Source organism: Panthera leo, chromosome B2 (assembly GCF_018350215.1).
Source record: "Panthera leo isolate Ple1 chromosome B2, P.leo_Ple1_pat1.1, whole genome shotgun sequence".
Classification (NCBI taxonomy): Eukaryota; Metazoa; Chordata; class Mammalia; order Carnivora; family Felidae; genus Panthera; species Panthera leo.
Genome location: NC_056683.1, coordinates 137,062,745 through 137,084,132, shown reverse-complemented (window position 1 = coordinate 137,084,132; position 21,388 = coordinate 137,062,745). Strand labels below are relative to the sequence as shown.

At 35.6% G+C, this 21,388-nt stretch overlaps 1 protein-coding gene and 1 long non-coding RNA gene across 2 annotated transcripts in view; one reads left to right on the top strand and one right to left on the bottom strand.

Moving 5' to 3' along the window:
• The window catches only part of RGS17 (regulator of G protein signaling 17), a 91,827-nt gene extending 76,617 nt beyond the window's left edge, over positions 1 to 15,210 (top strand). The window contains exons 3-5 of the mRNA XM_042940103.1: positions 1,983 to 2,072; positions 4,413 to 4,647; positions 13,574 to 15,210. Of these exons, the coding sequence (XP_042796037.1) occupies positions 1,983 to 2,072; positions 4,413 to 4,647; positions 13,574 to 13,762 (514 nt within the window). The 3' untranslated portion in view covers positions 13,763 to 15,210. The remainder of the gene's footprint in view (positions 1 to 1,982; positions 2,073 to 4,412; positions 4,648 to 13,573) is intronic.
• Positions 1 to 21,388, bottom strand: part of LOC122220510 — a 70,230-nt gene that overhangs the window by 42,224 nt on the left and 6,618 nt on the right. Inside the window, exon 3 of the long non-coding RNA XR_006202906.1 lies at positions 10,640 to 10,757. This is a non-coding gene — a long non-coding RNA (uncharacterized LOC122220510). The remainder of the gene's footprint in view (positions 1 to 10,639; positions 10,758 to 21,388) is intronic.

Below are 21,388 nucleotides of genomic sequence, written 5' to 3'. Positions count from 1 at the left end.
AGAGACCTAAATGACTGTGCCACTCTCTCTGATTCCCACCTCACTGTTTTCCCCGTGGCTGCTCCACACTGAAGGCTTTGAGGGTTCTCACCCTGGAACCGCTTCCTTCCTGCGGAGCACTAGTCAGTTTGCTGTGTGTTTAAGTAACAATCAGCTCTAGTTTCTGCTCCCCAGAATCCTTTGCAATTCCCACTGCATTCTCTTTTCTCCAGGTAGTCCGCTTTCCCAAATAGATCTTCCCATCTAGTCTCTTTCAGTTCCACATTGGCCCCTCTGCCATAGATTCTGCCCTTTGCAACATTCTCTCTTTCCTTACCCTTACCCTTGCAGAATGAATGAATTAATGAGACAATGTCTCCACTTCTGTTACCAGACTTTCCAGATTAAGACTAATGGTTTGTTGTAATCCTTCTCCCACGAACCTCCTTCTTTCCACCACAACCATATTTAGTGCCCCTTTTCTGCATTCACACAAGTAGTATATTGCCTCAGTGCCTATCAGAAAGCATGTTTTTTAAAAATTTTTTTAAATGTTTATTTTTGAGAGAGAGCGAGAGCGAGCACAAGTGGGGGAGGGACAGAGAGAGAGGGAGACACAGAATCTGAAGCAGGCTCCAGGCTCTGAGCTGTCAGCTTAGAGCCCCATGTGGGGCTTAAACTCACGAACCGCGAGACCATGACCTGAGCCAAAGTCGGATGCTTAATCATGACCTGAGTCAGAGTCCAACGCTTAACCGACTGAGCCACGCAGGCATCCCGAGCATGGTTTTTAATAGGTACTCAATAAGGATTACAGAGTTGTGTGTGGGAATTGGGTTCAAATCCCAACCATACAACATATTTAGTGTCCGACGTTGAGCCAGCCTAGGAGACAGTTCTGTGGCTCACTTTGCTCATCTATAAAATGGGGACAATAAAACCAAAGAGACAAAGACAGTGCCTGGCACATAATAGGCACTAGGAAATAATAGTTCCCATTACTCCTTGTGGAATAAATGTATGAACAAATGAAAGACCTGTTGTCTGAACTTTTACTCTCTGACGGCCTCCCATGAGGCTTCCTGGGTTTCAGACAGAGGGATCAGTTTAATTCAGTGGGTTGACTTTCCGAGGACACTGAGTCATCCCAACCATCCTGCCTCTTAGTATCACCCATAACCTCCCTTGTTATGTCTGGTCTACACCGAGAACCTTCAGTGTTCTACCCTATAGTGCTGCTTAGCTGCAGTTTATCTGAATCCTCTTGTTCTGGGTTACGAAAGCCCATGGGATTATCCTAGCTCCTGCGATCCTGCAATATTTTCAAATTGACATCCCAGAGACCCAGAGGCCCAGTGCTCTCTGACCCAAACCCTCAGAGTGACTGCCCTGTCCCTCCCAAGACATTGAAGATTGACTGAATGGGAGGAAAGGGCAAAGACAAAGTCAAATACAAACCCAGTGGTTCAAACTTGAGTGGATGGAGGATTGACAGTGTCAGGGACAGAAAACCCGGGGTGCAGAAAATGACAATGTGATTTCAGCAAATTTTGTTTTAGGATCTGAAACATTGTATATTTTTAGCTATCAGTGGGGGAAAATAAATGGAAAACAAACTAGGAATAGAACCAAGCAAAAGTCAACACGATGTTACTCCAAAGAGTAACATCATGATATCTATCGAATATTAAAGCATATAATCACGTGAGTACCTTAGAGATGTTAAGTAATTCAAATTATGTAAGGATGAAGTCAGAATGTAGAACAGAATCCATTTTTGAGATTATTATTTACTTCATTGTTTTATTAAATCATTTTGATCCCTTTCGTCGACATAGACTCACCCATCGTTTCAAAATGGTATCACTCTTCTTGTGCTTTATGTATTCTCACGTTGTTGAGGATAAAATTCTTCTGCAAAATCCTTTCCTGGAATTTTTTTTTTCTTTTCTTTAACTAACTGGTTTTCCCTAGACACACTAAAGTGTTATACTACCTTGCAGCCTCACTGTTAGGAATGAAGAAAGAGGAGAAAATGCAGGAAGACCCACACATACCACCAAAATGGAGAGCATCCAGGTCCTAGAGGAAAGGTGAGTGGGGTTCACCTGGTAATTGTGTCTTGTTTTGGTACACTGTTCACATCTACTCAGTGCTGAGGTGTGATCTCTTGAGTCCTGGTACTCTTCCAGATGGTTTTGTGGAATGAACACCATCTCAGCCTGGGAGATCTTATTTTGTGATGGTAATTGCTTTTAATCAGGTTTTTCTATTATATGTGTTAAGCTATCAGTGAACACACTGCCTCAGTTTATCTTTCTCTTTCAAAAAGTAAGGATTATTAACGTGCAATAGCCCCCGTTGGCCCTAATTCTTTACCTGCCTTTTCTACAGATATTTTTTCTAAGTTTTTCTCTCTATCAGGGAAGAGTCTAAAACAGACACAAAAACATATGTAACTACCTAAGTTGGTCAGAAAGGGCACCCAGTTAGTCCCTGGTCCCATTTCCATCAGAACAGACTCTAACCAAGTATTTTCTCCAAAATGAGAATCAACTTCTCATTGCAGTATCTACAGAATAAAATTAAAATCTAAGCAGATTAGTATATAATTATAGGTGCTTTCTTTTTCTGCTTCTTAGAAAATTTTAACGTTGATGCTCCATGGTAATTTTAACACCTTTAAATTAAAAAAAAAATTTTTTTTAATGTTTATTTATTCTTGAGAGAGAGAGAGAGAGAGAGAGAGAGCATGAGTGGAGGAGGGTCAGAGAGAGAGAGAAGGAGACACAGAATCTGAAGCAGACTCCAGGCTCTGAGCTGTCAGCACAGAGCCTGACGCGGGGCTCAAACCCAGGAACTGTGAGATCATGGCCTGAGCCGAAGTCGGATGCCCAACCAACTGAGCCACCCGGGCGTGCCCCCACCTTTAAATTTCTTTTAAATAAAAGAGGAAGTTCAGACATTTTGGAATAGTAGCAAATCTACTTAAAATACTTGATCAGAAAAAAATAAGAAAAAATAAAATACAGGTACTTCTCTGACCAAATTATTTCAGGTTGGAAAATTCTTTTTTTTTTCTTTTTTTTCTTAAAGTTTTTATTTAAATTCCAGTTGGTTAACATATAGTGCAATATTAGTTTCAGGTATACAATATAATGCCCATCATGATTAGTGCATTCCTTAATCCCACCACCTACTTAAGCCATCCCCCTGCCACCCACCTTCCTTCTGGTAACCATCAATTCGTTCTCCATAGTTAAGAGTCTGTGTCTTAGTTTGCCTGTATCTTCCCCCCAACTTTTCTCATTTGTTTTGTTTCTTAAATTCCATATTATGAGTTGAATTATATCGTTTTTATATTTCTCTGACTTATTTCACTTAGCATAATACTCTCTAGCTCTGTCCATGTCATTGCAGAATGGCAAGATTTCATCCTTTTTATGGCTGAGTAATATTCCATTATATATATGTATACCACATCTTCCTTACCCATTCTTCAGGCGATGGACAGTTGGGTTGTTTCCATAACTTGGCCACTGTAGATAATCCTGCTATAAATATCGGGGTGCATGTATCCCTTTGAATTAGTATTTTTGTATTCTTTGGATAAATACCTAGTAGTGCAATTGCTGGATCTTAGGGTAGTTCTATTTCTAACTTTCTGAGGTTAGAAAATTCTTAAATAAACCAATGGATAAGAAAGCAAGATCAGGATCAAGTTAACCATAAGAGTCTCCCAAGCTGCTTCTTTCCATTTCTTGATGTATACCAAAGGAGTGATAACTGGTGATTTCTGAATGAACACAGCCACTGAAAACTTGAATATAAATATCTAGAACGCCCTCAGTGTCATTAGAACGGCCCTGTCCTTTTTAACTCTAATAACTCCATTCATAGTAATAATTCATTCATAACATTTCATAGAGTAACTATTAAAGCTTAGGAAAATGTGTGACTAGGGCGCACAATATATTCTTACTTTAGATTTAGTGACAAATGAAAAAGTAGCTACCAGAAAGGAAAATAGAAACTATACCTTATGGCTTTAAAATTAAAATCTATATCAGATGCAAACAAAAAATTCAACTTGCCCTTCAAAGTAACACATAGGCTGTCTTTATCAATTTGTAATACATTAAGATTTGAACATGTCCAGGCTTCCTTAGGAATTTATGATGATAATGTGCATAGTGTGTGTTGCCCCTTGCTATTTGAATGCTTAGCTCCCTAACACACACTTGTGCCTAAATGAATTTTTCTTAATACCCAGAAATAACTAGCCTAGTCCTGGTGGGTGATTCCCAGACCAGGCCGAACTGATGGGAAATGAGCACTAGATGGCAGCAAGTGAATAGTAATTTCTATCTTCCTAGGCTAAGCATTCTTCAGTCAAAGCTGCCTTTGATAATGGCCCAATTCTGTCTTTGCAGCCAAAACCCCACTTCAGATGAAGTGTTGTCCTGGTCTCAAAATTTTGACAAGATGATGAAGGCCCCAGCAGGAAGAAACCTTTTCAGAGAGTTTCTCCGAACAGAATACAGCGAAGAGAACCTACTTTTCTGGCTTGCATGTGAAGACTTAAAGAAAGAGCAGAACAAAAAAGTAATTGAAGAAAAGGCCAGAATGATATATGAAGATTACATTTCTATACTATCACCAAAAGAGGTAAACATCCGGAAAATAATTGATGTGGGCTTCCTAAAACCAAGGATGAACCCGAGGGGACTTCTGTCCAAGTTGGGTGATGCATGGGGTGTGGACAGGCTCCAAGGCTTCCCTGGACACATAATTTAGATTCCACTCTGAGAATCTACCTGAATAGGTTTGAAGACTAGGTTTCCCCTCTATGCTTTGATCATTTATCTCTGGCTGAATCGTGTGGTAGGCTACTTGCTTTTCAGAACTAACATTAGGAAGCCTGTTAGACACAATTTGCTTTATACAGCGACTTACGCTAAAGTGGAAAAGAAGAGTTTACTGTGGGGAAGTCTTTCTCAAAGTGTGGTCCCCAGATCTCCTGTATGAGAATCACCTGGAGCATTTGTTTGAAAAGCAAATACTCGAGGCCTACCCAGGACCACTGAATCTGAATTTTTGGATATAGAGCCCAGGAATCTGGACTTTTAACAAGCTTTCCACACGCATACTAGTTTGAAGACTTCTGTAATAGGAGCTGTAAAAACAAAACAAAACAAAAGCTGCCATGTTTGTTGATGTTTATGATAGAATTGTTGCAGAATTGAAGAATCGGCCTTTATGACCCTTTAATATTCTTAGGGGAGAGAGGGTAATAGCAATTCTTTTACTTATTCTAGTTATCCTAGTTTTGCCATTGCCAAAATGTACCTAATAGAGGGGACATTTCAGGCAACCAAATGAACACTTTTCCGTTAACTCTGTAAAAAATCAATTTGCTCCTGAGAAATGTTCCAGTTTCCAGAGTTTAAAGCAGGGAGGGATTGATAAGGGAGGGGTTAGTAGTGTAGCCAGGCCTCAGGAGTATGGGGTGACAGACTTCCGAGGTGCGCATTTGAATTGAGAGGTTCCCAGAAGGCCTTCTTTTCTCCACACCACCTTCTGTCTTTTCTGTCTCTGTGCATTTAAACATCCTGACCTGGTACCTTCCGCTCCACACTCCTCTCCTGTGCACACAGACATTTATAGAGTCCCCTAGAAATTGTGCCTATCGATGCCTCACCCAACCTGGGATGTGGCCCCCACCTGCCTTCCACTCCTCACCTTGAAATCTATAAAATGAATCAGTGTCTACTTTATAATCTCTATGTTTGGAGTGCTATATAAACCATTTCACTTCTAATGAGGTATAGACCTAAGTCAGTTTTTAAAAATTTGTTAGTTAGGTTATAATTGCCATTGGTATTCCAGACTACTCCAATAGTATTGTCTCTACAAAATGAGGAACCTGGAATTGGATACACAAAGATTTTCCTACTTTTTTTCTTTATTTCCTGCATCAACATAGAAAAAGTATTCAGAGAAACAAGGTGGCGAGAATTTTTTCTGTAGCCTCAATACATTTATTACTGATGCCACATTGTGGTTCTAACACCATTATACTTCTATATCCCAGAAGTACATTCTTCAGGTTTCTGGTCTATCTAGAACCTCAGCACCTAACCAGTTCTATGTGGATTTTATTAGCATATTAATTTCATTCTCATTTTTATTTTAATATTGCATTACATGGCAGATATATCAAAGGATCCAAATGTGCCTGAAAATGTGCTTCTCTTGCCTGTAATTAGTGTTTGGGAAGATTATCTAGCCCATTTCTTTCCCCAAAATATATAATATGTATCATCTGAAAATGCTAAATGTCTTGATTATCTGGTTCATTCTTTGCACTATCTATGATGGTGTTCTATTTTTTGTTTAAATTTTTTTTGAATATTTATTCATTTTTGAGAGAGAGAGACAGAGCACGAGCAGGGGAGGGGCAGATAGAGAGAGGGAGACACAGAATCCAAAGCAGGCTCCAGGCTCCGAGCTGTCAGCACACAGCCCAACATGGGGCTCGAACTCACGAGCCGTGAGATCATGACCTGAGCCGAAGTCAGACGCTCAACCGACTGAGCCACCCATGCGCCCCCGATGGTGTTCTATTTTAAAATAATGTTGGTAGAAAAAAATATTCTCAGTTATTAAGTACATATAATTCCTTTACTTTACAGTCTCTATTGACTAGCTTTTAATTTTTATAGGAAACACTTGCCCATTGTCTTCACAGTCCTGATTTTCAGATGTCACTGATTAATGGAGTTTTGTAAAATACACAATTTTCACAAAATTAATTCTTCTTTGGGCTATAGTTTAAAGCTATCTTAGTTGTAGATTACTCACATATAAACTATTCAGTTTTCATTCTTTTTTCAAAAATAATGGAATTTTGTTTTACCCTAATATCTTCATTTTAAATATGAGTTTCACAAAAGTCATTAAAATATTATTTCCTGATCAAGATAATTTTCCTAAATTACATGGACTAATATTTAGTATAACAGCCATGTATTTTTTTCTCCTTTGTCTATCTATATTTGGGCCATTACCCACTCTTGAATATCCCCTAAACACTACACAGAAAGGCAGAAGCGAAATTCAAATTTTTATCATTTTGGTACTTATGTGCTGACTTCTAAATGACTCTTGACACAGGATCTAAATTATTGGAGAGTGTGCAGTACCTCGTTTAACCAACAGATTGTTCTTCTCTCGACATAATAATTACACTTGATCATTGTTTAGCAGCAAAAACAAATCAAAAGTAGGTATTTGCAATTATAAAAGATAATTGTTTAAAGGCTATATTTCAAGCCAAGGTATAGATATATTTATTCTTGAACCATGACCTGAGTCACTGATACACTTAGAGTATGACGTGCACTTTCTAACTACTGCAGAGCCATTTCTAAACTATTATGTCTCACTGACCTTTCTGTGCAAAAACTTCTCAATCTCTAATCAGCCACAATACATTAATAACTGATGATACTGAGCTATCACCCTTTGAGTTTTGTTTTCCAACCCCGGAGAGAACACATGCCACATCAAGGGAGCCCTGACTATATAGCAGTAAGGACACTGAACTCCTCATTCAAGTGCATGGGATTCTGGTTCTGACTCTGTTTCATCCTAATTGTGCAGCCTGGGATAAATTAGTTCACTTCAATGATTCATTAATCAGTTGATTTGTTTACAAAAGTAAAGATAAAAAGGGACACAGAGAATAGTAAACCAAATCCAGAATGACAGCTGGGAAGCTCTTACACCACTACTTCATTCTCTCCACCAAATGACACGGCTAATCGATCCTGGTTCTTACTGTTAAAGCCAGATTCAACCTGAGAATCCCCTCAACACAATAGTCAAAGCAGCCATAACTGACCAATTGGAGTTGGGATCTATTTCCCATTTGGGGGCTAAATAACCAGGCTGTTCCACCTCTGGAATTCTGTAACTGTTTATACTTATTCAAACTATGTTTTTTATTTATTTTGAGAGCAAGAGAGACATCACATGTGAGGGGGGAAGGGAGCAGAGGAGACAGAATCCCAAGCAGGCTCCATGCTGTCAGCGCAGAGCTCAATGCTGGGCTCGATCCCACAAACGGCACGCGCGATCATGTCCTGAGCAGAAATTGAATCGGATGCTTATTAACCGACTGAGCTACACCCAAGCGCCCCTCAAAATATTCTTAAATAACATGAATATTTGAATCATTTATAAAATAATGACTAAATAACTAAAAATTGTTAGGATTCGATTCTTAACTAGAAACTCATTTTTCTTCACTAGACTCTCATTTAACCTTAATTTGATTGAGTTATCATGCTCCTCTTTGTTAAATGTAGAGAAATCTACATTCTTCGGGGGAGGGGGGATATATATATATATATATATATATATATATATATATATATATATATTTCTTTTTCTTAATGAAGCCAGTGTGCTTGAAATTACATTTTTTATTTTAATAAAAATTACATTTTTATGCATTTTTAATGATTTGAGCATTATGTTTTAAGTAGATGTTTGCAATCAGGAGACAATTTAACTCCCATTTCTTGGTATAGCATACATCTCAAGAGGGGAAAGGGCTAAATTTTAAATTAAAAAAAAATGAGTAAATAGCATTTTTCAACAGTAAGTTTTTAATGTGATGTTCTCAAAGAAAAAATAAATGGGAGCAGTAAGGAAGAATTTAATATTAACCTTGCTGCAGATTGCAGATACTTATAGCAGCTTATATTTATTAAACATCAAAAAGACAAACCCAGCAAAATAAACAACTTTAATAAAAAGTCTATTTGGGGTGCCTGGCTTGCTCAGTTGGTAGATACACCTGCAACTCTTGATCTCGAGGTTATGAGTTTGAGCCCCATATTGGGTGTAGAGGTTACTCAAAAAATAAAATCTTTTTTTAAAAGTCTATTTGAAAGCTATTACCTACCATAAACAGCATTGAGCTATTGAATGAAGACATAACTATAAATCGTCAATACACGTAAGACATCTGAATTAAAGAAAACTATGTGCCATCAGTTTTTTACAAATCTCTTTAGTGATGGCATTATCCTTAACCTGGGCCGTAATCCAGGTCTGCTACTACTTACCATCCTTGTGACACTAAGCAACTCACTTCAGTGCTCTCTGACCTCATCTTCCTCATTTTGTAGAAAAATGGCATAGAAAAAGTTCAGAAACTGGCTAAATCTCTGACTTTCTGGCTCTCTCCCACGGGCATCTGACTAGTGGTGGGGGTTATTTGCTGCTTCTGATTTCATCCTGAATTTCCAGTTGCTCTCTGAGAGAAAAAAAGCAGTAAACCTATTTAAATTCCTAAATTATCTAAAAAGGATGCACATGTGATAGATATGTGGCTTCTCTGTGTGGAGGTATATGCCCCTTCAAGCAAAATTATGTGAATTTAGAACTTTTCAGTGAATTAGTTTTTCTAAACAGGACTCATTTGACTGTATTTTCCTAGATTCATTTCTTTGGGCATGAATATTATCATTCAGAACATATTTAACTTTTCCCTATGAGCCAGGTACTGGGCTAGATGTTGGGAATATGTTAGTGAATGAGGAAAACATTGGCCTGTCCTTTATGGAGCTTACATTTTAGGAAGACAGACAAATCATGTCAAAAGCAAGTAACTAAAAACTGTAATAAACATTATGATGGATGTGGAGGTCAATAGTATAGTTTAGAATAGGGGTTGTAAGGTAAGGTCACTCTGAGTAGGTAAAATTCAAGTTGATACAAAGTCTGAAGACACTGATCAAAAAAGTGTCATGATATGGTCCATTATTATTGTTAGTAATATCACTTTACATTGGGCTTACATTTTGTTATTGACAAAATGGTCTCACATACATAAGTGAATGAGTCTCACAAGAATCCTTTAGCCCCTAGGACAGAGGGCGCCATCTTACAGCAAAAGAAATGGACTCTCAAAGAGAGGAACAAATGTTGTAGGGCATCAGAACTATATCTATATGATCCCAAAGGTCTTCTGATCCCAAAGGTGTTGCCTTTTCAACTGTAATATGCTGACTAGTAGTCCCATTGCTTAGTATTTTCTTCATGACACTACTGTAGATTTCTATAAACCCAGCTAGAGAATTTGAGAGAGAATGAGAAACAGTAACCATTACCATATGCCTGAATTTTCCCCCAGAAAAGCAAGATAACTTCCCCATCATTTGGGCCCTACCAGGAATATGGTTTTTGCACTGTATCCTACCAATGATCTTTGTTCCAAGAACAAAATTTCAGTAGTCTTATTTGCAACTTATAACCATTTTCAGTAGAAACAGTCAACACAAAATAATATGACTAAAAGTACAAATGGTATTAATTTATTAAAACTGATGGGAAAACAGATATTCTTTATAAAATTTGATATGAGAAAACCAAATTTAATTAAAATTAAAAAGAACATTTCCAGTAGCAGAAGCTATCACTGGTAAAATTTAATAGGAATTTATAAGGTAAAAAGAAAAAAATCAGAATTATACTTAGAAAAGTATCCTAAATAAAGCAGCTTTGGTAAAATTAAAAATAAAATGGGGGGAAAAAATGGAGGAAAAAACTTAATCATGATATCTAAAAAACTGTTCAAGGAATTAACCTGATTGATATAAGCGGGGTCTCCGCAAGGGAAAGAGACTTCAGTGAAAATTCATCATTTTCAGTATGATTCTGCCCAAAACTTCCACAGAGTCAAAATTTCCATTGCATCTTGATGTCTGGAACGGAAAGGCAGGGTCAAAAATTAGTATGCAATCTTCTGGCAATATTCACCTGCCTCGATGCTCTCCTCCACTGGGTAGGAAATCTGGCAAGATTAAGCAGGTATATATATATCACTGAGTTGGGTCCAGGTTTTCCCAGACCACACTAGCAAGATTTCTGTCTTAACTCTCTCCGCTTTACCTCCACACTCTTGTTGAACCTGTAGCTCTCATGGCATTTTCCTCCCAACTGATTTGTGGAGTTGCCAGCAGACATTTTTCGGTTTGCCAGCCACTTGCTTTTCCTCTTCCTGTCTCCTGCTCCCAGTGCGAGCGAATGCCTCCAAGTTCCCCCGGGCCTATCACCAAGTTACCTAACCTCTGTAACTGCACTTGCCACCTCTCAACACTGCCAGTGTTTCCAGCTAAAACTGCTGGTTGAATGTCGCCAAGTCCATAGGTGCCGTCTTGTGCCCCAGCCACAGGAGTAGTTCTTTTTAACTCCATTACTGCTGCACTGCACCCTTCCTTCCCCTACCTACACGTGAGTCTGTGAGGACTGAGTAACAAAAGACTTCCCATTGCCTTCGGGTAGCTCTTGTCTTGTGCTACTCAACTTTCTCTTCCCTTAGGTTGAGTTCTTTACAGGAAACTCCTCAATCCCTTAGACTTTGGACCCCAGAGTAGATGGGATCACGAGCCATCCAGTTGTGCCTGAATCCTAGGGTGACTATGGCTCGGGCCCATGCTGGGATCCACCTCCACTAACTTGTATTATAGATGTTCCACAATCTGAAGCACAAAGATGCCACCAGATGAAACTATAGATTGTTATACCCGTGGGGTTTATCCTTGTTATTTGACCTCTCTACACCTCTTTTGACTGACAACCTTTCCAAACAAGCACATATCAAGGTAAATATTTTATTTTTTAAATAGAAATAGCAAATGAGTTTTTGTTACTGATTACTAAATGTTAAATGTATGGTACTACTTTCTCTATGATCTTTCACTACTGTTTTCAGTTTGCAAAAAAATAAAACTATGCAACGAAAACTTAAGACCTTTAATAATTCAAGGTATTTTATTTCTCTGTCTTAAGATTAATGTTTCCAGCTGCAATCAAACTATATTTAATTATGCTGTTATTTAAGAAATAAATGATCTTCTTTATCACTAATATTTCCCTCTCCATTGAAACAAAAAGTTCTTAAGTTTGAAAGGAAGAGCAAAAACATTTACAAAACCAGTTGAGTGTATTTGGTTAAGATTTCACCTTACCATAACACCACTTTTCAGTATAAGATCAGTTTAAATAGTGTCAACATATTCCTATTGAGTAGAAAGACCAACAATATTTTTAAACAAAACTTAGGAAAAAAAATCTATTTTTTATTACTCTGTACTTGATGATAACCTTAGAAGGCAATAACACAGAGAATAAAACCTAAATGATCCATTTCCAGAACATTTTTTTTTTAAGAATTCCTTTAAGACAATAAATATAGTTCAGCCAAGAGATGTCTAATTTTTTTCTGTAATGCCACCGAAATTATACTGGATCACCATTTCCTGACAAATCCTCCCATAGCAACCATTTTGGGGGTGTATCAATCAACACAATTTCACATGGGCCACAGAGCTCAAGAATCTGAGGACACCAGATGGAAATATGAGTTACTTCAGTCACCAGGACTGTCTCAGACCGCAGGCTTAATCCCAAGAGTGGGTGGGAAAAGAAGCCTGGCCAAAAAGTCTTTTGCAAAATGCTTGGGACAAAACATTTAAATATCACTATAAGGTTTGTATAGACTTGTCACGAGACAAGTAATATGGATCACAATGTTCTAGTCCGTGTACAACTATGAGGACTGAGGAAACCAATCAGGACAAGTCTGTGATGGTTTGCCTCTCAGATTTTGCTAATGTCATTTCAGAGCAGAGTTTACTTCTGTTCCCCAAACATGCCCTTATTGCCATTTATTTGTCCTCAGTTCCCTTTCCAGCACATCCTATCAGCTCCAACAGACAGGGTCAGCATATAGTGAGGAAAAATAACAACAACAACCACAACAACTATCTTTTGCAGAATTTATTTACACTTCAAAAACAATGCTGTACTGATTACTTGTATGGGTATTCCGAATTCCTACTTGTATTTCTTTTAAAGACTCTATTTCAAGCAATTGTTCTACTTAATCTTTAGTAAAGAGATCTTCAGATGTATTTCTACATAAGGACTATATAGTTCCCTGTGCCTTGCCAGGTACACTAAGACATGAAGAACACTTGCTGTAGTTTTGCTCCACTACAGCCTTCCACATTCTGGGTTTCTTACTTTGCCACAGTAGGACTTGTTGGGATGTAATACGATCAGGAATCAGCACTCGATATACATGCTAATATTTGCCAGAGAACTACTCTCTGCCAGATTTTTACCTTGCCCCATCAAGAGAGTTACCCCCGGCAGTCACATAGTAGGAGATAAATCCTTGTTCTGGCTAGGGAATTCTCCAGGGCCTCAACAATGAATAGAAATGGTCAAAAAACCCCGAGTGAAATGCATAGAAAAGATAAATCCAAGTAAGCCAAGATATCTGTGAACTAAATTTCTGGTTTCAAGACAAGTTGTTTTTTTGTTTGTTTGTTGTAGTTCAACTTTTGAAGAAAAGTATGCGAGGCGATATAGCCTTTGAGAAGGTAACCTCAAGATTTTAGGTAGTTAGATTTAACTCTGAAGTTTCTCTGAAATGTCACACACCTGTATTTACTTAATTGAGATCTTTTGAAAAAAAATTTTATTTAATGTATCTGCTCTTATTTCTTTTTAGGTCAGTCTCGATTCTCGAGTTAGAGAGGTGATCAATAGAAATCTGTTGGATCCTAATCCTCACATGTATGAAGATGCCCAACTTCAGATATATACCTTAATGCACAGAGATTCTTTTCCAAGGTTTTTGAACTCTCAAATTTATAAGTCATTTGTTGAAAGTACTGCCAGTTCTACTTCTGAATCTTAATTTTCATTAAAAAAAAAATCATTTTGGAGGGCTGGGATGGGAAATAAAAGTAGTTCACTAACACCAGAAGCTGAGTTCCTGGAGAACTACAGTTTAGCATTCCTCAGGCTACTGTGAAAATACAACCATATGGTCTTTGTCTCCATTTTTATCAAGGTTATCCATGGTTAAGTTTGGAGAAAATACCACATAAGACAATGAATTGCCAAATTGTTTGTTTTATTCAACACTCATTCTACTTGCAAGCAAACTGTATTTGTAGTCCTGTGAACAGTCTCCTAGTGTATCCCCCGAGGCTGCATGTACAACGTAGAACTGCTTCATTTGCCCCGTAGCTGTTGTAATATTTACTCCAATGGCATAACTTATATCCGTGTTTAAGGACTTTTGTGCAATATGGTCTTATAGAAATAATTGCCAAAAAATTGGCTGTGGTTTGCATTTTTAAATATAATCTAAGACAGAAAAAGCCAATTTTTTAGTTGTAACAATGGTATTAAACATGCTCTATACTGTGTTCAGTACACTCATTTTGAAGCCGATATTTCTGTACTTGGAAAAAGAGCTATTTATCTATGTTTGTTGGGAAATCCTGATGGGGGATTCCTCTGGTTGTTCACTGCCAAAACTGTGGCATTTTCTTTACAGAATAGTTTGCTATGTAAAAAACAAAAACAAAGACAAAAACAAAACAAAACAAAACAAAAATTTAAAAAAACCCAACAAACAACAAATAATAAGAAGAAAAGAGAAAAAAGCACAAAACAATTTGAAGATATTCTATCTCAATGACAAATCAGAGTGATAATTGTTTTTAATTGTAACACAATTAATCTATGTATATATCAGATGTCCAATACTGTAATTAATTTATTAAAGACTGGCTCTCCAGTTCTAAAATGGTTGTGTAAAGTATGTACTTCAGCAAGAAAAAAAATACTAAGCTCGATAACTTAGTTTTGGAATAAAAAAAAAAGATTTAATAAAGGAATGCCTACATGTAGCATCATAAAATATTTTGATGAGTAGCATCTGTCCTGTGGCATATTTTCCTTGAAAGCAAAGTCTAATGAAAAGCTAAGTTTTTAACTGAGAAAAGTTTTGTAAGGGTTACGCAGAAGATAATTCTCTACTTCAGACCTTAACTGTTTTCATAGTATCTTCAGAATGACTTATTTTAAAAATGTTAAAACCAAACTATTAATACTCATCCATAATTGAAAGGCAGGACAGTGCTCAAATCTTCTAGCTGCCATATTATTTTTTATAAGTACCACTAAATCTTTAAGACAAAATACTTGCCTGACATTGGCATATACTTTTGACATTCAAGAAAACAGTATCCTATCATGCACACACACAAAAAGTCAGTGTCATATTTATATCAAGGTGTTACATTTGAATATGAATATCCCCTGGAGGCTATTTTTTTAATCTTAAACTTAATAAATATAATATTGAGTAACCTAACATGAAAGTTTTAAAAATATTTATATCCACTGAGAATACTGGGCCTTATATTAAGGATGATATTAAAATTATAGGTTTTCTTTGCCATTTTTTAACTACCTCTCATTTTTTAATTTATTAAACATTTTTAAAATAAACAACTTTGGGGTTTTCTTTTTAAATTTTATTTTACTTGAAAAGCTGGCATCGTAAGTTTCTTTTTCCATAAACTTAAAACATTTCAAGAATTGTTTTTTTAAGTGAATTTGATTTTCTAATTTATATAGAATTCAGGAGATATGGTTAAAAGGGCTATTATCTATTCCCTATGCAAATATTTTAACTGTTGCAGTGTTTGACAAAATGGGATTAAAAAAAAAGTTTGCAGAGTAGAAAACAAAATGTTCTGTTTACACTGGCGTTGCTGACTATCCTATCATATTCAGCACTTTTAAATACATTATTTATGAAAATGTAGTTAAAATACAAGATAGGAAGTATTTATAATAATCATTTCTTTTAACAAATGCCTGTTTTTGTCTGAAAGTGTTAGTGTGTTAAGACATACTTTATCAATGTCAGTAGATATTTACTATTTGAATAGTTTTCAGTAATATGTTAAAGAAGATAGCTATGAAGATGTTTACAAAAAGTCCTATTTTTTCCAAAAGAGTGAAGAAAAACCTAAAAGAATCATCACTTCTATTGTGAAGTTCTATTGTTCCTAAATTATTTAATTTTTTCTTGATTAGAATTGAGTTTATTATGCTTCTATGATGTATACACATATATGTTGTAATATCATACTTGTTGCTATGTTTGAGGCACAATAAATTGGTGCACATGACTAGAAAATATGTAATATACTATGATACACAGCATGCGTCAATCTTTTTAAATGTAGACTTTATATTCTTGTTGTTACTATATATGATGGTGACCTGCTAGTCATAAGTTATCTTTATAAGATACTTTGGACTATTAGATGAATTGTCTGTTTGACAATACCTTTAATATTTTACCAAATGTAAAAGATAAGGACCCTTCTAAAGAGTCCTAATCTCTAACCTGGGCATTTGTAGAATACAGACTTTGAAGTTAGTGTATCCTTTTGAAACCTGATTAGGAAGTTGCATTGAGAATGATTCTAGACGAGATTTACACATTGGATATTGGTAACCATGTTATGTGAGCATTTCTGCGCTAAATTCCTATGGAGGGGGGAGGGTTTCTCATTTAATTTCAAATCGTTCAAAGTTTCTATCTAAGAGTATGTATATTTGCAACTCTACCAATTTTTAAAATATGGTATAACTCCTTCTGTTTTAAATACAGAGCTATAATAAACAAAAATCGCCCAACTGGTGTCTATGCTACCATTCCAAGAGCACAATATTTGTTATGGTAGAATTTGATTTTTCCTAGTGAATATATTCCTCCCAGGGGAAAAATTAGCACTTTAGAAGGTACACTTTGTGTTTCAGATCGTCAGGACATCTTTGTGTACTGTTAAAATCTGCTAATGCACACAGAAAGAGCTTAATGCTCTTTCTATAGTGCCTAAATTCAGATGTGTCTATAATGGAAAGAAAAGTAGAGGATATAGATCATATATAAATACATGTAACTAAATTGGAGAGCCAGACTTCTTCAGAGATGGATCTTGTAACATAGATCACACTAATAATGGCCAGATGACGCTTCTTCTTTACTCTGGATAATTGTTATTATGTTACCCAAAGGTAATAAAGATGCCCCGACAGAGTTAGAGGGCAGCTCTAAGCACAATGGGTGCGCTGGCATATGAACAATAGCAAAACACAATTTTGATATCAACGTTATGGAGCGCAAAAATCAAGACCATAATATGGTCTTCTTTTTTTTTTAATCTTAAAATATGTACATAGGATGACCAGTTCTGATATTTGGTCATGGTGCATGGGTGTTTATTAGTATCCTTTAATGCTGCCTAGGTTCTTACTTACAGAATGAAATGTATATCATATATTCACCTGATAGTTCAGTTTTGCAAAAGGACTATAGAAATAGGTAAATAATATTTATATATTAGGGGCAAAAATACATTTTCACCCCATTAAGCTGATTTAAAATAAAACCCAATTCTTAATTTTGAACTTACCCATTTGTTTCTATACACTTTTAACATATTGAAAAAAATGTCATATCATAACTGTGACAAATTATATTTGCAAAAAATACAACATATCAGATGCTTTGAGGAATAAATATACAAGAAAGAAATTTTAAATACAATCAGAAATAGGAAAATAAGAACTCTTTCAAAAGCCACCTACAGTTTCTTAGATCTTAAAATGCCTATATAGAACCCTATCAAACATTAATTTTAAAAACTTTGCACTGGATACATTGGCAAATTATTTTGAAAGGTAGTAAAGATATTTTCTTGTCTGTGTATTTATATTGACAGTTTATGACCGTAACTTTCAAAATAATATTAAGCATTTATATTTGCATGCTCTTTTCAATTCTTTTTAAATTTCTGACCAATATAAAATGCTTATTCTTCTGAGAAAACAGTATTTAATCTGTAGAAATTTTAGTTATTCCTCACTTGCTACAACTGCAAATATTTATCAATAAAACTGATAACCAAAAACTTGACTTCTCATCTCCCTGTAACATTCTTAATAGTATCCTTGCAACACACGATTGTGCACAGATTGATCTTTTTGTTCCCAAATGCCAGACTTTAATTTTAAATTTGATTTCAAGTGACATGTCTGTGTCATATGACTTTGGGCAAATATTCTATTGAACCTCTCTGAGCCTGTTCCCTCATCTTCAAATGAGAAACAGAATACTTTATTTACAGGGTAGGCATGAGAATTAAATAACGTAAACATGGAAAGAATGAAGTGTTACATATAACATTATTATTTTATCAGTGTTCTCCAGCTCAATAATTATTCCTATTTCAAGAATGTTATGAATTAGATGCCACTGTAATGCACTTTTCCCATATTCTTTTGAAACCATACTTTAAAATCTGATTTAATTATTCATCCAAAAAAAAAACAAAAACAAAAAACCAACCTGGGCACCTGGATGGCTCAGTCAGTTAAGCGTCCGACTTTGGCTCAAGTCATGATCTTGTGGTTCATGAATTTAAGCCCCGCTTCGGGCTGTGTGCTGACAGCTCAGAGCCTGGAGCCTGCTTCAGATTCTGTGTCTCCTCTCTCTGCCCATCCCCTGCTCATACTATCTCTCTCTCTCTCTCAAAAATAAGTAGACATTAAAAAAAAAATCACAAAGAAAGAAAAAAATGCAACCAAGCTGATTTTAAGATGGAAGACTATATGAATTTGTTCCTGCTTTGTTCAATAATATGATTCACGCTCAGTTTTCAGTTCATGAACATCACACTGAATCTACAATCAAGAAGTAGGTTTCTTTCAATGATACACATACACAGATATATGTATATAGATGTGTGTATGTGTATAAATTGTATGCTTAAAATAAATGTTTAAATAAGATAAATCATTTGAAAATTTTATTTCCAAAGGGAAAAAAACAGTATTCCCAAGGACAGGAAGAATATAAACATCAAATAATTCGCCAAATAAATATGTGGAAGTAAAGCTAAAAACTAAGTTATGAGAGATGGGCCATTAGAAAACATGGATACTGTCATTGGAATAGAAAGCATTCTAGTATGATTTTGTAACTAATTTTACCATGAAAATATGAAAATTAAAAAAATGGTTGTGTTCATAAAATTTTTCATTAAACCTTTTATTTTAGAATAGTTTTAGAGTCACTGAAAAGTTGCAAAGATAGCACAGAGAAGTTCTGTATACTGCACATCTATTGAGACATTTGTCACACCTCATGAAATATTGATGCATTAAGTCACGCTTATTCAGATTTCCTTAGCTTTTACCTAATATCTTCTTTCGGTTCCAAGATCTCATTCAATATACCCATTTACTTATCATGTCTCCTTAAATTCCTCTAAGCTCAAACATTTTTTGTTGTTGACCTTGACAGTAGTGAAGAGTACTGGTCTAGTACCTTGTAAAATGTCCCTTAACTGGAATTTGTTGATGTTTTTCCCATGATTAGACAGGTGTTACCAGTTTTTGCAAGACCACAGAAGTAAAATGCCGTATTACTATCACCAAGACTTATCACTGTTCATATTGACCGTGATCATTCAGTTGAGGTAGTGTTTGTTAGGTTTCACTGCCACAGAGCAATACATTATTTAATAAGTTATGTTAGAGGTAATTTCACTGGACGTTAACGCTGAGCTTAAAAAAAATTCTGAGCAGATTTTGCAGCACTGCTATTAGGTTCCATTAAATACTATGAAGAAATTATAATAAATTGGAAAGTGAAATGGAAAAATGAAACTCTGAAACTGTTAGCTTGAACATTCACTTAATGGAGGTGAAAGTGATTTTTTTCCCTTGAACTACCTTCACCTTATCCTCTACATCTTTGGGTAGTAAAGATTTTAGTTTAATCTTCAGAAGAGGTAATTTAAATTAATAATCATTTTGCTGAGTGTTTTTCTATATTGCCCTCAGTTGAATAATGAACACTGATTATTGAAACATTGTAAAAGACTTGATTTTTTCCCCCTTTGCTTTAACTGATTTGTCATACAGTTTCTTGTATATGGTTTTAGGATGTTTGCTAAATATAAAAAAAAATTTCAGTGTGCTTGGTTCTGTAAAATTTATCATATCGAATGTGTGCAATTTTTTACTACCATGTTCATTGTACTTCACATTTTGTACTTCACTAATATTAGTGGACCATGAAGAAGTTTTGAATGCATGAATGCAGCTTGAGACACCATACTTGGTTATTTTGCAATGTCAGAATAATTGTAGGTACTTATAAATTGAATAGATAATCCAGATTATTTTCCTCCAATTTAAGTTGTTTTGGGTTTTTATTCCCCCTGTCTTTGAATTTATTTTATCATTTTACCTATGTACAAATAATAGACTTCCTGAAAATGCTAGAATCTTCAACATGTAATAATAGAATTTGAGCATGACAATAATGTAAGAAAATTCAAAAGTTTCAACCTTTTCTTTTTGAGTTTTCTAAGTAAATCAAACTACAGCTGTTTTCATTTGACTATTATTGTGGAAACCTATGGATATTATTGTAAAATACACATGCATCACACTTTTTAAAAATGTTTTGAATTAATAAAGAATTCACCAATGTATCCTTAGACAAGTTACTGTTTCCTCATTGGTGTAACACTATAGGAGTAAAAGGTACACTTATTTATATTACCTAAATTGCTTATGCTTATGAGGGAATATAATAATTTCGGCCTGGATTCTTTACAGTGTTCCATAAGGTTATTGCTTATTACATTTTTTCACCTTTTATAAATAATAAAGTATATTCTTGAAATGACTTGTTTCGAGAATTCAGCTGAGAGATTTATCACATTGAGTTAAAATGACTTCCACCATTTGTGTTTTTTTAAAAAATTCAAAGTTGAGTTTAGATTTGGGAAATAATTATTTCTAATAAAGATTAAAAAATGACCTGATCGGTCCTGTTCTATACTCGGATCAGAATTAAAATAAAATGGGTTTCAGCCCACTATCTTAAAGAACACTTTTATAAAGTAGTGTGGCTTGAATACACCAAGTGAAACGAATAACTGAGATGATTAGTTGGAGTTTTTAAGTAGCAAAACCTATTTCTGGTCGGTATTATTTGGAGAGACATCTCATCCCGCCACTTCACTTTATATTTGTATGTGGAGCTCCGGAATGAATAGAGGCAATGCAAACACATTCTACAAAAATTTTATACTTCATCTCAGTAGCGTTGAGTAGACGACTTAAGAATGACTTAACCTTGTCAAGGGCTCCTGTATTTACCTTTTTTTTTTTTTTTTTTAATAAATCAATTGCAATTTTCAGTATTTCAGCTCTCTCAACAGTGAACACAGTAGACCCTGAGCAAGCCAGTTAGTGGGAGTTCCCAGTGAGTCAGCCCGTGTATCCCTAGGACTGTCTTGATTATACTTATTCCCTCATATCCATCCCACTGGTGGGTTGTGAAAAGATCTTTAGAGAAATGCAGAGCATTACGCCAATAAACCTCAGTATCCCTGGCACCAATCCGCTATCTTAAGGTTTTTGGAGAGATAGA